General features: G+C 51.0%; 8 protein-coding genes across 8 annotated transcripts; 4 read left to right on the top strand and 4 right to left on the bottom strand.

Moving 5' to 3' along the window:
• Positions 1-429: 429 nt before the first annotated feature.
• Positions 430-1,636, bottom strand: MIND_00155600 (uncharacterized protein; the record flags this gene model as incomplete). Its single annotated transcript, XM_037358481.1, has 5 exons — positions 1,507-1,636; positions 1,337-1,451; positions 880-1,287; positions 515-826; positions 430-469 (listed from the first exon to the last, which is right to left on the bottom strand). Exons 1-5 carry the CDS (start codon positions 1,625-1,627, stop codon positions 430-432), a joined length of 996 nt encoding a protein of 331 aa, XP_037226391.1. The 5' UTR covers positions 1,628-1,636.
• Positions 1,637-1,782: 146 nt separating this feature from the next.
• MIND_00155500 (RRM domain-containing protein) lies at positions 1,783-3,298 on the bottom strand (the record flags this gene model as incomplete). Its single annotated transcript, XM_037358480.1, has 6 exons — positions 1,783-1,824; positions 1,877-1,985; positions 2,038-2,149; positions 2,803-2,956; positions 3,009-3,221; positions 3,269-3,298. 6 exons carry the CDS (start codon positions 3,296-3,298, stop codon positions 1,783-1,785), a joined length of 660 nt encoding a protein of 219 aa, XP_037226390.1.
• Positions 3,299-3,370: 72 nt separating this feature from the next.
• Positions 3,371-4,268, top strand: MIND_00155400 (DNA-directed RNA polymerase III subunit; the record flags this gene model as incomplete). Its single annotated transcript, XM_037358479.1, has 6 exons — positions 3,371-3,520; positions 3,567-3,693; positions 3,742-3,876; positions 3,925-3,992; positions 4,039-4,207; positions 4,255-4,268. Exons 1-6 carry the CDS (start codon positions 3,398-3,400, stop codon positions 4,266-4,268), a joined length of 636 nt encoding a protein of 211 aa, XP_037226389.1. The 5' UTR covers positions 3,371-3,397.
• Positions 4,269-6,827: 2,559 nt separating this feature from the next.
• On the bottom strand, positions 6,828-8,378 carry MIND_00155300 (uncharacterized protein; the record flags this gene model as incomplete). The annotated part of the gene is made up of 7 exons (XM_037358478.1): positions 6,828-6,997; positions 7,043-7,157; positions 7,207-7,263; positions 7,312-7,806; positions 7,853-7,985; positions 8,032-8,106; positions 8,154-8,378. The coding sequence occupies 7 exons, from the start codon at positions 8,376-8,378 to the stop codon at positions 6,883-6,885; spliced, it is 1,215 nt and encodes a 404-aa protein (XP_037226388.1). The 3' UTR covers positions 6,828-6,882.
• A 118-nt stretch (positions 8,379-8,496) lies between these two features.
• MIND_00155200 (Hemerythrin domain-containing protein) lies at positions 8,497-9,560 on the top strand (the record flags this gene model as incomplete). Its single annotated transcript, XM_037358477.1, has 5 exons — positions 8,497-8,761; positions 8,812-8,915; positions 8,965-9,326; positions 9,384-9,479; positions 9,527-9,560. Exons 1-5 carry the CDS (start codon positions 8,623-8,625, stop codon positions 9,558-9,560), a joined length of 735 nt encoding a protein of 244 aa, XP_037226387.1. The 5' UTR covers positions 8,497-8,622.
• A 509-nt stretch (positions 9,561-10,069) lies between these two features.
• On the bottom strand, positions 10,070-10,670 carry MIND_00155100 (UPF0303 protein; the record flags this gene model as incomplete). The annotated part of the gene is made up of 2 exons (XM_037358476.1): positions 10,167-10,670; positions 10,070-10,120 (listed from the first exon to the last, which is right to left on the bottom strand). Exons 1-2 carry the CDS (start codon positions 10,653-10,655, stop codon positions 10,070-10,072), a joined length of 540 nt encoding a protein of 179 aa, XP_037226386.1. The 5' UTR covers positions 10,656-10,670.
• Positions 10,671-13,861: 3,191 nt separating this feature from the next.
• On the top strand, positions 13,862-15,235 carry MIND_00155000 (Protein kinase domain-containing protein; the record flags this gene model as incomplete). Its single annotated transcript, XM_037358475.1, has 5 exons — positions 13,862-14,035; positions 14,082-14,366; positions 14,412-14,449; positions 14,502-14,838; positions 14,885-15,235. The coding sequence occupies 5 exons, from the start codon at positions 13,862-13,864 to the stop codon at positions 15,233-15,235; spliced, it is 1,185 nt and encodes a 394-aa protein (XP_037226385.1).
• Positions 15,236-15,761: 526 nt separating this feature from the next.
• Positions 15,762-18,592, top strand: MIND_00154900 (Zn(2)-C6 fungal-type domain-containing protein; the record flags this gene model as incomplete). The annotated part of the gene is made up of 12 exons (XM_037358474.1): positions 15,762-15,852; positions 15,898-16,313; positions 16,360-16,710; positions 16,757-16,983; positions 17,034-17,199; positions 17,249-17,366; positions 17,420-17,559; positions 17,614-17,718; positions 17,767-17,894; positions 17,946-17,969; positions 18,016-18,408; positions 18,459-18,592. The coding sequence occupies 12 exons, from the start codon at positions 15,762-15,764 to the stop codon at positions 18,526-18,528; spliced, it is 2,229 nt and encodes a 742-aa protein (XP_037226384.1). The 3' UTR covers positions 18,529-18,592.
• Positions 18,593-18,759: the final 167 nt, after the last annotated feature.

Below are 18,759 nucleotides of genomic sequence, written 5' to 3'. Positions count from 1 at the left end.
TACCAGGACCGGATCCCAGTCGACGGGTCTGAGGACTTTGTGCTGCCCGTGGAAATACTCGCAGGGCCGATGGCTGGAATGCGTATGGTCATTAGCCCCGCCTTCCTGTTGCCCTTTACCTGGGAGACAGCGGCCGCTGCACAGGTGCAAGGGTTGGATGTCATGGGGCCAGATGGGAAGCTGTTGCCAGATCTGAAGCCACAGGAAAAAGAGCTTGTGTTTGCTCCCATCCGATCCACTGCGATGCCTTCGAGACTGCCTCCAATGCGGAGTTCTTTGGAGCTCTCATAGTATCTGTATCTGTACACATTTAATCTGTAGTCGTGCTTTTCAAGCGCAGAGACAGGCTCGAAGTCAGTAACTTGGACTTCTCAGCGCTATTCCCCCATAAATGACCCGAATCAAGTCTTCATAATGCTACAATCAAAGTCATACACTTCTTGCCTGTGCAATCCGATACTCCCAGTACCTATTGACCAGTCAGCATTTCACGACAAAGCAAGAAGCGACAAACTTTTTGCGTATCGTGTCGAGTTCATCCGCCAGGGAGCGCCAAAGCGTCTCCGCCTCGTCCACATTCCGCTCTTCTTCGCGTATATCCGCCAAAAATTCGACTGCTGCCACACACGGGAGCTCGGCACCTTGGCCCGGGGGCGGGTTGTCCACATCCACGATGTCTTTCGCGGCGGCAGGCAGCGGGGCGGTGTAAAGTTTGACAAAGGGTGTGATGGTGGCCAGAGGCAGCTTGTTGAAGTCGAGGAGACCGCGGAGGTAGTTCCACGCGGAGGCATTGTTGGGGGCAAGCGATATATGCTGCTTGACGTATCTGAAGCAACAAATATATCAGCAACAGACAAGAAAAAGCAAGAAAAAACGCACACAAGCTCCCTGCGGACTATCCGCTCACGATCCTCCTCACCCTCCCTCACCCCCGACTGGAACACGACAAAAAAGCGGTGGTGCCACGCCGAGTTATTCCTCAGATCCCGATTCACCATCGTGTCGATGAAATCAAGCTCCCCCGCCCATAATCCCTCATCATTGAAAAACGCGAGCAGCCACTGCCGGTGCGACCACGTGTGGTAGTTCTTCTCGTCCTGGGCGAGTATCTGCTTGATATACCCCAGCTCACGCCCAGCCGCAGACAGCCCGATGCACATGATGAGCAGCCGCCGATGATGCCACACTTGGTAAGTCTTGAGAAACTTGTCCGCCAACTCGTCCATCAGCGTCATCTCTACATCGAGCGGCCAGTCCAGCGCAACAACCGTTTCGTATCGATATTGCCTGCAGTCAAGGTTAGGTTACTTGGTAGAAAAGGTTGAATAAGACGCGCCATGCAGAATAATGCGCAGGATTGAGCCGAATGACATGCTCAGTCAGCTGCAACACGCGTTCGCTCTTCTCTCCCGATTGAACCACAGCCCGCAAGTACCCAGTGGCGTCTTTATCTAAGTTACAGTCAAGATTGACTGTCGACAATGGTCAGCCCAAATCATGACATACACTCTTCCGTATACAGAATTGGCGCTAGTGGATTGGCCTTCTCGTACTGAGCAAGGGGCGTAACATCGGACCATTCCGGTCGCTCAGAGTATGGTGTCGGCGGCGGAGGCTTGTCAGTCATGGTGGTGGTCAGGAAGCAAGAACAATAAGATAATCTTGTGGCGTTACGTAACATCATCGCATCATCGTCTTGTTCTTGCATGTCTCAAAATAAAAGACAGAGGCATATGTGTACATCCAGATACTAAAGGAATAAACGGGGAAAACTAATATATCTCACGCCGCCGCCGCAGGTGCAGTTGTCGCCGCAGTGTAGTCCTGCCCACAAGTCAGACATCAAATTGTTTCCCAGTAAAGGCAATCAACAAACCTCCATTTCAGCGTCCAAATCGGCAGCCGTCTTGGGGGTTCTTTCTGCCTTTGGGGGGCGAGCGCCGCCACGTCCACGTCTAGCTCCGCGTCCACGAGTCGATGGGGTCCTTTGTCAACGATAAGTTGGGGGGCCAAGAGCAGCCATAGGTCGGTCTCTACCTAACAGCCGTTGCAGCGCCTTTTGCAGCCGGAGCCGGGGCCACTCTCGAGGCGAGCGATGGGGCAGGTGCCTTGCCAGGGTCCATCACAATTTCGATCTTCATTGGCCGTCCTATATTCGATTGAAGGGTGTCGAGATGAAGGGAATGGATGTGAGGGGAGGGGAGGGGGGAAGAAAAGTGTTGCAATCAGTCGCACGTTTCATCGAGATTTGCAGAAAGAGGATGGAAGAGTACACTTCGGTGGGCGAAAAAGGCGTTCTTGACGTGTTGTCGAAGAGAGAATCCAGCCGTCGCTATGTCCCTGTCTCTGCCTTGCCTTCGAGGGCTGAGCCTCGTCTAGAAGCGGTTAGGAGGGAGAAGGGTCCAATCCCTCTCCGTCAACAAGGTTCCTCCAAACCTCGTTTCCACAGCAAACTATCCCCACCCAAAAGGCAAACCAACCAACCGTATGTTGTGCCAACGCGCGTGGCAATTCTCGATTGCAGCTCTCAATCGGTCCAATAGAATGCCGCATTATTACACTCCGATCAATGCAACGAGGCAGATCCAGGAGTAGCCGAGTGCGTAAGCAGCTGCAGCATTTTTCGTCACGGTGGACACCGTGGAAACAAGACGCCATGTTAGGGCACTTGTGGTAGAGGTATGGCCAAGGCAGAGACAAGACAGGGAGCGAGGACTGGATCTCTAGCCTTGAGGGTCGCACGAGCCGTTATTTTCCACACCGAATGCAAGGGGAAGCGAAGACGGAGGAAAGGCTACTAACTGCCATCGATGAGTCGGTTGTTGTACTGGGTGTGCGCCTTGTTACCGTCGCCTTTCTTGGAGAAGACGACAGTGGCAACACCCTTGGAGCGTCCAGCCGAGTCATAATGAAGAGTGACTTCGCGAAGAGGGCCGACGGTGGTCTGGAAGAGTTCCTGAGGCGGTGTCAGAGCTGTGAAAGGGCGAGACCAAAAGGGAAAAAAGCACCTTGACCTGGCTTTCATTGACATCGCTCGGGAGGTTGGAGACAATGATTTTCTCGGCGGTAGTTTGAGCTGGGGCAGCAGCCGTCTTTGCAGCAACAGCCGCTTTTGCGCGAGCCTTGGTAACTGGGCTGACGCCAGCAGTGCCGAGGATTTGGGCACGGCCTTTGCCACGTTGGGAGGGGCGACGACTGGTTTTTGGGCGGGCGGCGATGATCTATAGAGGGCTCGAATGAGAACGTAGGAATAGGGCGAGAGTCGTACATCGTCGAGGGACATCTCCATGGAAGTCATTGTCGTATAAAAGAGAAGATGGGCGAAGAAGACAAGATGCAGGCGTGTGACTGGGGCCGTGACCCAACATTCACACGGACAACAACAGCAGCCTCAGATATGGCTGGACGCGGGAGGGGAGGTTGGGGCCGTGGTAGAGGCAGAGGCGCCGCGCCGCCGCCTCTGGGTCTCACCCATGCGGATTTGCAAAACTTGTCCATCGAAGAGACTCCCCTCTATCCCGTACGCCAAAATTAACCTGGCCAACTTCCTCGCTCAAGTTTCTTAGGCAATGATTCCTCCAGTCCTCAGCGACATCACGGAGGACGAGAAGAAAATAGCGGCGTACCAAACTAGCTTTGCAGACCGCCTGCGCAAATCCGCCTACTACATTGTCGAGTCAACAAAATCAAGCGGTCAGTCCAGAATAATTTTCGCGTGCATCCCGCTTGAGACCCGCACAGATCTACCGCGTTATAGTGACAAATACCGTCCCTCCGCTGCTAGCCATCCTTCACTCAAGAAAAAAGATCTACACGCGCCATATTTCCCTCCAGATGTCTTCGACGGTTACTTTAACCCCAGGAAAAAGCGCAAGAGTAATCAGCTTCCGTTCTCTAATTCCTGCTTATCTGACCTTAACATAGCCGCACCCAAACTCACAAGCACCACAAAGCCTCTCAATATAGACGACATCGCAGACGAGGAAGAAAATGCAAGTTGTGCTTTCCAATCTAGTCTTGTCCACTCATCCACGGTAGGAAAACGCGTCAAACGGCTCAGATGCCGGGTCTCAGGCGCCATCGGACTACGATGTGGACGAGGAGTACGACAACGACTATGCCGAAAACTACTTTGACAACGGGGAGGCTGATGACAACGACGATCTCGGAGGTGGGGGCGGCGATGAGGGTGGTGGTGGTGGTGGAGGTTTGTCTGGCTAACCTTTCGCCTTTGATTACCTGACAATTTTCTAGGCGATTACGATTAACCTATTGTTGTTATATTCCGAACATATTGTATCCATAAATAATGTACTTTCTGTGCGTTTCAGCCCTTCTCTTTTCTCACAAATTGAGCCTTCTAAGCAACGCCATACCGAAAAGGTGGAAGGGCCATCATTTTCCAAGGACTTGCCTTCTCTCTCACAACTTCTGGCTCAGCATCAACCATGCAGCATGTCACAGTCCCGACACGGAAATAGTCAGATTGGCCACTTTTTGCTGCGTTAATCGGTCTCGCGCAAAACGGCGACTGCTGCGTGGTTGATGGTGTGTCCACGGAGAATCGGGAGCACGTGTCACGTAAGCACATATCATCATCTCAGCCAACATATAAAACCTCCTCGCTATGCACCAGTTTTTAGCATCTTGTGCCCTCTCCAACTCGGGCCCAACCATCCTTTCCGCTCTCCTCGTTTCTAGCGCTCCAGTCAAATCATGTCTTCTTACCCAACCGACGCATATCGTTTGATGCAGTACAACATGACCAACGGTGCGCTTTAAACCAATCACACTCTGTAATTCTCACTTCTAGATAGGACATAATGTTTACAAAGTTGGTTACCAACGAATAATCGCACTGCTGGACAACCCACCGCACGACGACCTCGACAATTTTTTGGGCTACGTGCGCGCTTGGGCAGTAAGTCGATATCTCTCTCTTACTCCTGCTAAAATTCTCCAAATAGTCGCATATCGTCGGCCATCACGACAGCGAGGAGCTGTGCCTCTTCCCATTCCTCTCCAAAAAGCTCGACTTGAGCAAGGAGTCAGAACAGCATGCCGCTGTCCACCACGGCCTCGCCGAGCTTATCAACTACATCGACCAATCGCGGGCACAGCCGTCCCTCTTCAGCGCTGCCAAACTCAAGAGCCTCATCGAAGAGCTGGCCGGCCCGTTTTTCGAGCACTGCGACTACGAGGTCGCGAATCTTGCGCCAGAAAAGGGTGTTCGCCCCGGAGGAGCTCGTGCGCGGCTGGGAGGAGTATGTCCTGTTCATCCGCGCCCATGCAGATAAATATGTCACGCTCCCGTTCTTGCGATGGTATGGCCCTGCTTCGCTCCTTATGCAACACCCGTTGACGATGCTGAATCCAGCCATACGCCCCCGGAATTGAAGGAAGTCTGGCCCCCGCTTCCTTGGTTTGTAAAGCGCGTTGTGGTTCCGTGGATGCTTGCCCCCAAGAACGCAGGGTAAGGGTGCCTGCGACGGTCTTTCGAATCTACTGATTTTCTCAAGGTATTGGAAGTACGCGCCGTATGAGATGCAATAACTTGAATGGTGGTGGACACCTAAACGTATTTACCTAACACAAATAGAGAATCCCTTGACAATTAATATCTTCCAGCTAAACTCTCCCGCTTCGCAAGCTCGTCATACTCCTTCTGCAACTCGGCCACATAAAGCATGGGGTTTTCTCTTTCCTCAGGCTTGGGAGCCCAGACTCGGAACTTGCGTCGCTCGATGTATTGCCGACACTGGTCTGGACCAAATTTTTCGAGGAATTTGCGCCCTCTTCTGCGGGCGTCTGAGGACCGAATGCTGGGTCTATGCCTTCCATTCTGTGTGAGCACAAGCTGTCTGAATTGGATAGGCAGACCACTTTTCGCGATATGTTTTGCGATACTCTCTCGCCCGGGCAGCGGCTTCTTCTTGCTCGGCCAAAGGACGCGACTTGAGCGCCTCCCTCTTGCTGTCCGCCAGTCTCGGTAATACGAGGATGATGGGTTTGTAAACACGCACCGTGCCATCATCAGCCGCGCCCGTTCATTTCTCGCACGATGCCTAGGGTTGTGAACACAGCTGAGAATCCACGGGGAACTTGAACCTACATCGCATCTTGGCTGCTTTCCCGACAATGAAACCCTGGCGGTACCGCTTGGGCTTCCATGCGCGTCGCAGAAAAAGTGGCAGATTCAAGCTCTGACTCCGAACAAGAGTCTACGAGACGACGCCCTTTTATGGAGTCCGGTTGCCGCGCCAGTAACGAAACCATCAGTCCAAGTCGAGAGAAACGGTGTCGAGTGGTAGCATTGAACACACGCTAAGCGAAGATAGACGTCCCAAAAAGGGAAGCAGACGTGGATCTCCCTAAAAAGGAAAGCCCGTTAGTCTTTCGCCCTGGTACTTCCCAACCGCGGCAAGTGCCGATATCAATGTCTGCGCATGCTCAGCATCAGACGCGGCGTCAAGCCTTGAAGCGACGCACAGATTAATGTTCGGCGCATGATCCGCAGTTCAAGTTGGAGAGATGACAGGATGTTACAGGAAAAAAAGTTCGAAAAAAGGTACTTGTTGTACACGAGGCACTGCTTGTTTTCGTTCAATTCGTGACTTTCGCCTTATCAACCCTTTTACACCTCATCGTCGATGAAAGAACTGCAAGACCAGTCGACCCCCCAAAGTCATTCGCAGGAGGAGTTCGACTGACTCAGTGACTGGTGATGTGAGCATTAATCTGATTAGATATTCTTCCAACGTCATCCGCGTATCATACAGTGCTTTTTCTACAATTTCGATGGGTGGTTGGGGGGTGGGAAAGGCCATTCACTGTGAGCCAATGCTATTTGTTCTGAGACCAAGTCTAACCCCGCTTCGACTGCTAGATCGTGAGGCAGACCGCTGCGAATGGGACGAGGCCGACGACGTCCTCCGATGACGTTGCATCCGCGCGGGGTCGACGTCTAGATTGGCCATTCGCGCGAATACAGAGAGGACTGGAAAAAACATCAATTGACGCATTCAGTATCAGAGCCAAGTACGGACTGTCAACGATGGATACGATTCCACTCAGGTTTCCTGTAAGGCGCGTGGAGGTGATTATTGGGGAGGCTGAGCCGCTGGTGTCACGGGTAATAAAGAGGCGATGAGAATTGGCTGGTTGGAAGTCAATGGAATTACTTGTCGCAACTGACAATGCACTCACTAGCCAAGAGTTTCTGGATAGTATATGAAAGAAGAGATTGGGGAGAGACAGCGTAAACTGGACATAAGTAAGGCTCATAGAAATCGACAACGGGACGACGCTCACCGGGATAGCGGTCAGCTCCATCGGTCGAGCCATGGGGTGCCTTGATGAGTGCGACGAATTGTTGCAGCGGCGTGCTCAATATCTGATTGCTCTGGGAGGGCACAACGATGCGACCGACATCTGTTACGCTCACAGCACTGAGCAGCACGCTTGTTTCGATGTCAAGCACCGCAACGCTGCTGACCCCTTCTTCGCTCATGAGCCGCATCGCGTCCAGTACGGTTGAGTTGCTCGTTGCTGTTACGACCATAGAAAATAGATGCAATGATGGGAGTTGCAGCATAGATAAAGGAGTCGCGAGGAAGTTTGCTACAGGTTCATATTCAGAGAACCATGTGAGGAGGCGTTTGTCAGAAACAATCCCGAGGAACGAGGAAGAAGAGGATTCGTCAGAGCAGACCAGCACACGGTGCGCGCCGCGAGAAAATACTTGGAGCAACGAAATTATAGTCGCCGATGACGGGACTGATTCAAGAGGGTTTTTCTCGGACAAATCTATGCGTCGTCAGGTCAATGAGAATTAGGATGAGCTGTAACTCACTGCTAACCAGATGAACTGGGACCCGACCTGCACGAGCAGCAGAGACTATCGCATCCACACGTGGATTGTCTTCGTCACGTAAAAGAGCAGGCCGTGTGGCAGCGAGAGTCAGAAAGGCGTTCACGTCTGCAAACTGTTGGAGTTGGGTCATAGGGCGGAATAATTAGCAGGCCACGAACGTCGAAGAGACCCGTGATCAACTCGTCCTTGGATGCTCTGACCGCAAGACACTCGCTTTTTTCTGAGAGCAATAACTGGGGCAGTCAGTTTCATGCAGACCAAGCAACTCCAGAGAGCACACCTCGCATGCATCCTCGACAGTTGCGTCCGCGTCAATCTCTACAATACGCGCTTCAATGAGATCCTTTGCAAGAACATTTCGCCAATCTTGCACCCATTCCTGGACGTTATCTGGCTCGTCGACAAGAACCGAAGTTGAGGGTTCCATAATGAACGATTGGGACATGCGTTTGTTCGACACTGAAACAAGAGGGTCCGTGATTGACTGGGAAAGACGCCTCGCCATGGTGGTCGAGGTGCATGAGCGTAACGTGTGACGAATCCGATGTCCCTGATTGGCTCGTATCTGCGAGTTGGTCGCGTCGATCTGCGCTCGAGGCTTGAGAAGCTTGACATTTCGTTGGACGTGGATCCTTATACGTTGTCGGAGAATCGGGCCTTACATCACATCATTGCGGCTGCGACCGCGTCCACCATCTCCGAGTCGCCCCCAGGAATATATAAGCTCTCGCCCGACCTCGGCTTGTCTAATGCCCTCAATACGTGTCTTCGCAAGCGCTGGTGTCCTTGCTCTTGCTATTGGCGCTGTCTATCTCTTCCCAACCCGCAAGGTCTCTCCCACAGCCATGTCCGACCCATATGTTGCCCTGCAGTACAACATGGCCAATAGTGCGTGTTCCAGGCACTACACACACCTTTATTTTCTCACTAATAGCCAGCGCATGACCTGTACAAGTCTGCGTACAAGACAATACTGCCTCATCTCGACAATCCTCCACTCGACGACCTCGATAACTTCCTCGGCTACACGCGAGCTTGGGCTGTATGTTCCACAGTTCCGATCTTCTGAACACATTCTCACGCCCTCGTAGTCCTCTATCGTCGGCCACCACGACAGCGAAGAAGCTGTGCTCTTTCCCTTTCTCTCGAAGAAGGTCGATTTCAGCAAAGAAATCGAGCAACACGTCACTGTCGAGAAGGGTTTGAGTGAAATCCTCAAATACATCGACCGGGCGCGTGCCGAACCCTCCACATTCGAGGCAGCAAAGCTTAAGAATCTCGTGGAAACGCTGGGTGGTCCATTATTCGAGCATCTCGACCAAGAGGTTGAGGATCTCGCGCCGGAGAAATTGAAGGTCTTCACTGCTGAAGAGCTGACTCAAGCAGGGAAGGACCTGATGGTGTATGTCCGGGCACATTCAGACAAATATGTCACCCTTCCCTTCATGCGATGGTTAGTCCCAAGCTTCAAGTTATTGCAAGCCTTACTAGTAGTCTGACAACTTCACAGTCATACGCCTCCCGAGCTGAAGGAGACATGGCCTCCATTCCCGTGGATCGTCAAGCGTCTGGTGGTCCCCTGGATTCTCGCACCGAAAAACTCTGGGTGGGTCGTCCTCGGTCCTCCTTTTGGGTTCGCTGACAGTGTCCTAGATATTGGAAGTATGCGCCGTACGATATGAGTTGAGTCGTGTCTCTGTATTCCTAATAATTAAGCTCTGTTTTACGTCATCAAATGCGTTGTCCGGCGCTTTGTCTGCTTGCCACCACAACAACCTTTCGCACCAACCACAATGTCCGCCTTCGTTGATATGATTATCGTCGCCGCCGGAAAGGCAAGACTGTCCGCTTACATGCGTGAGGTTCGTGTGCGTTGAATTCTCAAATTGGACACGGGATTGAGCTCGGCAGAAATATCCAATTGAACAAGTTGAACGTGGACACTATGCTGTCGAGAATGCCACAGAATGGTTGGACGTCGACGAGTTTACGCGCTGGCTGAACCACCACTCCGAGCCATCGCAGGCGCTTCAAGTTGCTACTACTAGTACCGCGCGGGAAGATACCACTCAGCCAAAGGCAACGAGATAATTGGACGATCAGCAGCCGAATCATGATACAAGTACAAACAAAATAGACTTCTTCCTAAATCTCAGGGTCTCTTTCCCTGTACTTCGTCGTTTCAATTCAATTCAGTTACGTTGCGGATTTGTTTTTCAAGAATTGCTGGACAGTCTCCACAATGACCTGCATGACAATGAGTGTCGGCTCGAAACTTGAACATTGAACTAACCTGATGGTCCCATTCCTGCCGCAGCCCACTCACGACAATTGCGCCAACGACACCCTCCACGCCTTTCACGCGCACCGGGAAGCCGCCACCGTGGATTGCATACTCGCCAGCGGTGTCTCCGAGCTGATAAAAGCCAGCAAATTGGCCCTCTGGTCCCTCTGGTGCCGCTGGCAGGTAGGCTAATTCAGCAAATTTGTTGTGCATCGCCCAAGTCGAGCGGCCCCATCGTAATACCACTTTGCGCTTGCGTGAGACCCACGAGTCGTTGTCAGGGAGCGTGCCCGGCCGCGTGGCGCAGTGGAAGAGTAGTTGGTTATTGTTCGCCAGCGCGATGTTGACGACTGCGGGCGTGGGAAAATCCAGGAGCCTTGTTCTGAGGGCATTTCCGAGCTCCCAAGCGGTGTCGGCCGTGAATTCGGGGAAGATAAGGGCGGATTCGATGGCCAGGATCTCATCTACGTTTTGAGGAGGGTGCGCCAGAGCAGCCATAGTGGGGAGAAGCAACTTCAAGTGTGGGTGCGATCAGGATCGATCAGATAAGTAAACCAAGATTAGATGGCACATACTTGATCCTCATAGGTGACCAGGTCATGATCATCCATAGGTTTGTCTATCGACTTCCGTGTTACCAACAGTCTTCCCGACATTATTGTGAGACGCGGAGTTGGACGCTGAGACATTTCAAAAGACAGCCGCCGGCCCGCAGGCGGCAGGCGGAAAGTATGTGCAACCGAAACCGTGACGGTCTCAACTGGATTGCTTTTTAAGCAAGGTCCCATGCACATGATCACAGCAGATCGGCGCTCTCTTTCTGTCCCCCACCATCACCAGTGATTCCCGTCTTGACGATGTTCGTTGTCCTCATCTACTAACAGACCTGCCGACAATGGAGAATGACCAACAACGACTTTGATGTGAAGGAAGACGACGTCTCGGCATGAACTCGGGCTACCTCCGGCATCGACTACATCATTCACCAGCACAAGTACGATTCAACCTACAATTGTTGTTGTCTGTGTGCCTGATTGTCCATCGATTCTTAGCTCCCGGTTTCAAGTTTTCGCCAGAGGCGGCGAAGAGTGGGCGACTCTTCTTGAATTTCCCAGTGTGGACACTACAGGCGGATATCCATGGACTCCAAGGTTCACTCCAAGCTTTCGACAAACGACAACTCAGCACAGGGGAGAGCAAGGGGCAGAGGGCGGCCTGGAGCCTGTGTAGTACCGGCACTCGGCTTAACCGCGTCTGATGGGTCTGATCGATACTGCACTTTCCGGGCTAAGCACTTTGCGCGCCTTGTGTCATCAAGTGCTCCTCCATGGGTCCGCCTGGCACAAAAATCCTGGCGTTAATGCTACGGAAGATGTCGCTCCACTCGGGACTACTCTCAGCGTGGTAATCGTATTCCAATTTTTTTTTCATGGTATCGTAACAACAAGTATTCAACTCCGTGGCCAATTGTTGGGAGACTGAGAGCGTTGAGAACTACTTTTGCCATTATGCAGTGAACGTGCTGGACCTTTCTTTACACGCGGATAAAGCCCGATACAACAGAAAGGAATTGAGTTGGTTCTTATTTACAATCGGTCACTTCAAATTATCTGTGCTGGGCTTCTAGGACTTGAGCGCTCAGAGCAATGTGCTAAGTGCTTCGCGCGCGGGCCGAACGCTTAAGTAAGCTTTCGTGACCCGACCCGACCACAGAAGTCTAGTCACACTTTGCTCTCTCATCGCCCCGTCGATTCTGACTCCCAATACTGAGCTGATATCCCTCGAGCTTCCTAACCTGGACTAAATCTACACGCTCGCGATAAGCATAAACAAACATTTTGGTCGAAAGACATTGTCGACTGTAAATCTACAACAACTGGATTATGTGGGCTGGACGCCTCTCGACTACCGGTGCCCGCGGCCAGCATATCGTCCTGCTTGCAATATGTCGGCAGCAACATCCCGCACATCTTCCAAATCCCTCACCGACCCATCTTGAGTGCGTTGGCTCAAAAGACTATCCATCAAGGCAGCATTCTCAGGCTCGTCTTCAAGTTCATGGTCCGAGTCGGACTCCGCGACTGTCGATGTAGCAACAGCGTTATGGGTGAATTGGCTCAATCTGGTTCAAGTTTGAATCTGGCTGGAAGAATCAGCGAAAAATATTCACCGTTGGTGATGGCGGTCTCCTTCAATGCTCCCGGTGTCTGGGTTTTGAACCACCAAGGGCCCATTGACACGTTGTGTGCCCACCTGAGCCATCATAAGATGAAGGCAACGGACAGCAGTACTCTAAATACTGACCTCCGGACTCTGATCCACCTCAATCAAGGGCGTAAGGGTTGCATTGTGTGGGAATAGAATGGGTCCCTCCTTCGCTCGCTACAAGTTGAGTGAGTGTGGCTGCCCTGCACACAAACAACGACAACGACTAACCATGTCTTCAAGCTTCACTCTGTAGTCTGAAATAAGTGTCTGGCGGCGGAAAATTGAATATGTGCTAACTTGAGACGATCAACTTTGGTCTGAGATCCACTAGTGTTGGTAGCCTGAGAGGTCACTGTACTTGACAGTACATGACTTGGGGCTCTTGAACAATCGCCAACGGAGAACATACGAGTCATATCCATCGTTTTGAACGACACCACCTGCTGCTCCCATGACGGACTCATATGGGGGCGGCAGATTGCCCCGCTTTCACCTGTACACGGGGTTTTTTTTAAAAAAGCCTTCTCATTACCAGTGTGAATGTTTTTAAAAAATGCCTCTAATTTATGCCCCTGCCAAAAGGCGGGTTTTATATAGGGAAATGAGAGATCAAAAAAAGGTTTAAAAAGTTGAAAGGCCATGTCAGGGTGGGCAGTGTGGTAGCTATAAGGCCCCAGACCTGACGTGTGGAAAATTCCTTAAGTATGGGGAAAATACTGAGTAGGGGAAAGGCCAAAAAAGATGAAAAAAAATGTTGATGGCAAGGTGCCAAGAAAGATATGGAGTTTGACAGCGTGGATTTTATTAAAATGAGGGGACAACTTGTAAATCACTGATGTTTTTTAAAAATGCTAATATTCTAATTACAAGGGATCTTTTTTAAAAAAACCCCGTATACGCCTGCCGCTTTTGATCTGAAGTGATCTGGGGACTTATACATTACTTTCAACTCGTCATTGGACACCTCGAAAATCGATACGCACCTTGATCCTTTTCGATAGTCTATTGGCTTCAGAGCTCCACCCCGAGGCTAGTTGTCGTGTCTTGATACTGAAGTCTCCCCCAAGAGGGTCGTCGATGATCTTCTGACAGACTCGGTCGCGTTCAGCGGCATTTCTGTTATGATTGTAGGCATCAGTGAACGAAGGCAGGACAGCTGTGACTTTCTGGCGCATTTCATGTATTACAGGATGGAGTTCTTCTTCAGTCCAATGATCTTTCGTCTGTTGAACATTATCGAGGCTCTTGTCAACGGCCTTTAGCGTTTTTAGTGCTGTTGTCGCTGGTGAGCGGAGGAAATTCAAAGCCAGTGCCATGGAGGCAAAGAAGGAGCAGTAATAGCCGTGAGGACACCACGCTGAGGTCTAAGTTTGTGGCAACATGAGGTTTGAACCAACTAGGAAGTAACTGAAGTTTGGAATGGCTCTAATAACGCCGTGACGGCCATCAAAGTAAGTGAGTAAGCGCACCTTGCCTCATGTCCATGCTGGAAGTAAATGTCTTCGAGGCGCGATTACCACCTATTGGAGCGTTCAACTCGTGAACTGTACTGGTTCGAACGTCGGGAATTCTTAGAGGTTGCAGGATACCGCCTCAGACCCAAATTTCATCCAGATTTTATACCAGATGTTGGGCGCCGAGCATTGCGGGACTATAGAGCCGCTCATTTTGTGCGTCTTCGAATCGCAACATGACTCTCCACTAATTATCTCATAGAAACAGAGTCTAATGGATGCACATCGCATTTCAGACAACAAACCTGTCATGCTGAAAACCGTGCTCACCAGTGTACACCCTCACGAAGTCGAGCTTGCTGGCCTGTTTTCCTCTCCTGAACTTGCCGGAAACTCCCGAAACCATTGCATACCTATCTTGGAGGTTCTTCAAGACCCAGAGGACTCTGACAAACAAATCATCGTTATGCCACGACTCATTGACTTTGACCAACCCAAATTCGACACTGTGGGGGAGGTGATTCATTGCTTTCGACAGATATTCGAAGTCAGTGACGCTTCATATCTTAGTACTTCAACTAACTTATCCTAGGCATTTGAATTCATGCACGAGAATTTTGTTGCACATCGGTATATTCGTGAACTGTCCGTTGACGCTTCCTAATGCTGTTTCTTCGCCTAGGGACTGTAGCCTACTTAACATTGTTCAAGACCCTTCCCGTCTCTTTCCTTCTGGGTATCACCCTGTGCATATTTGGCAGTCTGCTACGTCCGACTGGCCTGCCCGTCATATCACCCGCACGGAATGCTGGCCACGATATTTCGTGATCGACTTCGGTCTCTCGAGACAATATCATCCCTCGGACGGGCCGCCGCTCGAATATGTCATCATGGGAGGCGATAAATCACCTCCGGAATTCAGAACCCACCAGTTGTGCAATCCCTTTCCGACGGACATCTACTGCTTGGGCAACCTTCTGAAAGAATCCTTTCTTTACTCGGACAAAGACAAACTCCAAGTGTGTGTGTCTCGCTCCCCACAAGTTTTTAACTTAGATTCTCCAGGGTATAATCCGTCCATCTCTGAGTTTCCTGGAACCCCTGGTCACTGAAATGACGTTACTGGATCCCTCAATGCGACCCACCATTGGGGAGGTATGCGAGCGCTTCGACAAACTGTGTAGTGGCTTGACCTGGTGGCAATTACGTCAGCCAGGTCAACGACATTCATTCCGTTTGTACCAACGCGTCCGCCAGGTCTGGCGGACAATGTTTTTTGTCCGTCCGATTCCGCGTTACACTCCCCGAGCGGATCGACCACGACTGAGCAAGGAGTTGCGTGAATTTTATACGCAGATACCGCTCGACAAGGGTGATTTTCTCTGGCCAGCATCTGCAATGAGTAGTGCTTCCTAGGTCAGAAACGGTTGTGTTGTCTGATATTCGAGTTGCCTATATACAGATATGGTATGAAGGCGTTACTATATATCAGTCATGAGTAAGACTATTCAGAACGACAACATGTAAACAATTATACTGTCCTGACAAACTCCGCATAGCAGAGGACTGTCAGACACCTTGCATTGATGTTGTTAGCCGCCTCAATAATGGGGACCGGTACCCACAGACCCTTGCTCCACAGCCAACGGCAGACGGGAAGTGTTTGTTTGTGTGCTTGTAACACCACCAGCCGACGCTGTCAGTTGAGAGCCAAGTCCGAGAGCAGTCGGGCCCACGGCCATTTGGTTCTGAATCGTGGATGCCTTCTTTCCAGCTCGGTGTGGCGCACCCGAAGTAATTGAAAAGATGCACAGACTCAGAGCCGCGACGAGACCAGTCAAAAATCCCTGGGAACAACCTGGGAACAAGCATACCATATATCACGTGACTATTAAGCTTTTGCTCGATTCAATCGACCTGAGATTATGTAACCTCAGGCTCAATGTCGGCTGATGCCGACGAGGATGGAACGAGGAGCAAGCTGAAACGGGTGGCCAGGGCCTGCGATATGTGTCGACGCAAGAAACGTCGTTGTGCGTAATAACTGAGACTGTTTATTCTGACATTCATCGAACTAGGTGGCGGTGGCGATCTTTGTGGACATTGCAAGAAGCACGACTTTGTTTGCACCTATCTTGACCAGCCATTCGATGGTCAGCAAGATCCGCGACCCTCCGCTGCCTACGTTGCTGCACTTGAAGCCCGCCTCGAGACCGTAGAGGACTTGTTGCGCCAAGCAAGGGCTGCGAAAAGTCCGGGTGTCCAACTCATCAACAACGCCATCCAACGACTCAATAATCCGTTTCCGGAGCCACATTCCGATGATTTGGCATTCACGCAAATCGAAGAAAGCTTTAAGGCACTTTCTATCGACCATCCCGCAGCCCAGGGCTTCCAGGGCAAGTCGAGCGGGGGAATGCTTGTCAAAGCTGCCGTGGATCTTTGGAAGAAAGATGGCACGTTACCCTCGAGCAGTCCGGAGCTTGATAAAAGGGTGCGTTGATTCTTTTTCCCTGCTACTACAAGCTAACAGAGAACAGTGGGAGAACACTCAAGACACCCCTCCAAACTACTCCTTCCCGGACGAAGATCTGCTGGAAACCCTCATTGCCCTTTACTTCGACAATGTCAATGCCTTTCTCCCACTCTTGCACCGACCCACTTTTCAAGCGGAGGTCACACAGAAACTCCATTTGCGACATGGCGGGTTCGCCAAGACCGTTCTGCTCGTTTGCGCTGTTGCAGCACGATACTCGACGGACCGGGTATCCTTGACCAATGTGGATGTTTCCCCAGCTGAGACTGCTGGTTGGAAATGGTTTGACCAAGTCCAACTTACGGAACATTTGGTCCACAAGACCCCTACCTTGCACGATTTACAGTGTTATTGCGTGCGTAGACTTGTCCCCGTCTTCACGCGGGCTGACGGTCGGCCAGCTAGCAGCCGAATTTCTGGACTGTACATCGACTCCGCGCGTAACCTGGACATTGGTTGGGTTTGGGGTCAGACTCAGCCAAGACATGGGGGCTCATAGGTACAAGAAGCACGAACGCCGGCATCAATTCGAACAAGAGTTGGAAAAGCGGGCATCGTGGATCTTGTTTCTGTTCGAGTCCCAAATCAGCACCGCGCTTGGGAGAACATTTGCATTGCAGTCCCACGAGTAAGCGATTCTTCGATCATTTTTATTGTAAATGGTTCAACTACCACTAGTTTTGATATCCAACTTCCTATCCTCTGCGACGATGAATATTGGGGTAGCGCAGACGAGTCTTCGGCTCCATTGTTTCGCCAGCCAACGCAACAGCCATCGCGCATTGACTATTTCGTGTTCATGCTGCAGCTCAATCGGATACTGTCCTTCAGCTGCAAGATTCTGGTCGTCTTTCCACCCTCTTGTTCTCTTCTGCCGCTGACGCTGTCGCTAGTACTCATCAAATCGAAGCAAATCTCTCATTGGACTTGGGGATGACCAATGGGAAGAACAAGTCGTCGTCGAACTTGACTCGGCCCTCAATAGATGGTTCGAAGCACTTCCACCACACCGTATGTTGCACCAACTTGAAGTTGGAACTGAAGTAATCTGACATTTAACTCAGTACAGTGGAACCCCGATAGCCTCCTTGAAGACGACATCTTCTTCGACCAGTCGGCAGCCTTGCATTGCAGCTACTATCACACACGGATCGTTATTCATCGGCCATTCATACCCGCGATGCGACGAGAATCCAATCCTGCTGTTTGCATCCACTTGTTGCGACTTGTGTTATTTCCTTTTTAACCCACTTTACAGCATCTCCCTTCGCTCGCTATCTGTAACACTGCAGCGCGAGCGTGCAGTCACGTAGCGCAGATCCAACAGAAACGTCGTCCCAACAACCCGATCTGGTTCAGCCAGGTCAAGACAACAAGCTGATGTTCCGCGCAATGCTGACATTTTTGCCAGACACCTTTGTTTACCGCAGGAATCGTTTTGCTTCTGAATATCTGGGGTGGTGGCCGATCGAAAGCTGCTGAAACAGACATGGCCGATGTCCTGCGATGCCTGTCTGTGTTGGAAATGCAGAAACAAATGTCGGTAAACTTTATGCCAATCTTTCCGGTTGAACTAATCCATTTCATCAGATGGCCATCTGCGGGGGCATTATTGTGTGTGTTGTCGCTCAGCCGAACGGGATTTCTAATAGCCATTTAGAAGCACTCTTAGACAGCTGCTTGCTGTCGACCATCCTCTGACTCAAGTGCCTGACGAAAGTTCACCATCGTCAGCACCCTCAATTGATGAGATTCCGAGTCCGGCAGTCCATCCCGACGTAGCTTCTTTCCCGTCCTATGCTTCCCAATCTTCAGCAGACTCATTCGGTTTTTACGCACCGCCATATGATCCTCAGCTCGAGACTGCGCCGCCAGAACTATTCTTCCTTGACGGTTATCGGAGCAATGCGGCGAACACGGGTGAAAGTCCATGGGACAGCGTGCAGAAAAGAATTGGGGTCAGCAACGAGCACTATTATCAGCTGGAAACGACAATGGAGGTTGACAGTCAGTCAACCATCGCATTATGGGAACGTGCGCCTGTTGGATTTGGGTCTGTCTCCCATGTCGCAAGTAGAAAGATGCTGACTACTCTGCATTTAGGGTTGCTGACTGGGATACGTACCTCGGGGAATTCGTGGAGGAGGTCCCTCTTGGGTCTGGTGTATATTAACTCGCAATTTCGCTTCAAATACTGTATCTACTGTACTCATTCCGCAAACGAAGAGTTTTACCAATATTGGAATCAAGCTCAAGTCACGTGCTTTAGATTAGATTTGTCATATGTGACGCGTTATCATTCGACTTTGCTTTTATCGTCTGCCCACGATGTGATGCGTAAATAGCAATTAAAGATAGACGCGTCTAGACACAGAGAAATGGCCACGGGACGGCTGGCCCGACG

The sequence above is a fragment of the Mycena indigotica genome, assembly GCF_014461135.1.
Source record: "Mycena indigotica strain 171206Taipei chromosome Unknown Mind.scaff0001, whole genome shotgun sequence".
In the NCBI taxonomy this organism is placed as follows: Eukaryota; Fungi; Basidiomycota; class Agaricomycetes; order Agaricales; family Mycenaceae; genus Mycena; species Mycena indigotica.
Note: the sequence above shows the minus strand (reverse complement) of the source record. Positions and strands in the feature narration are given on the sequence as shown.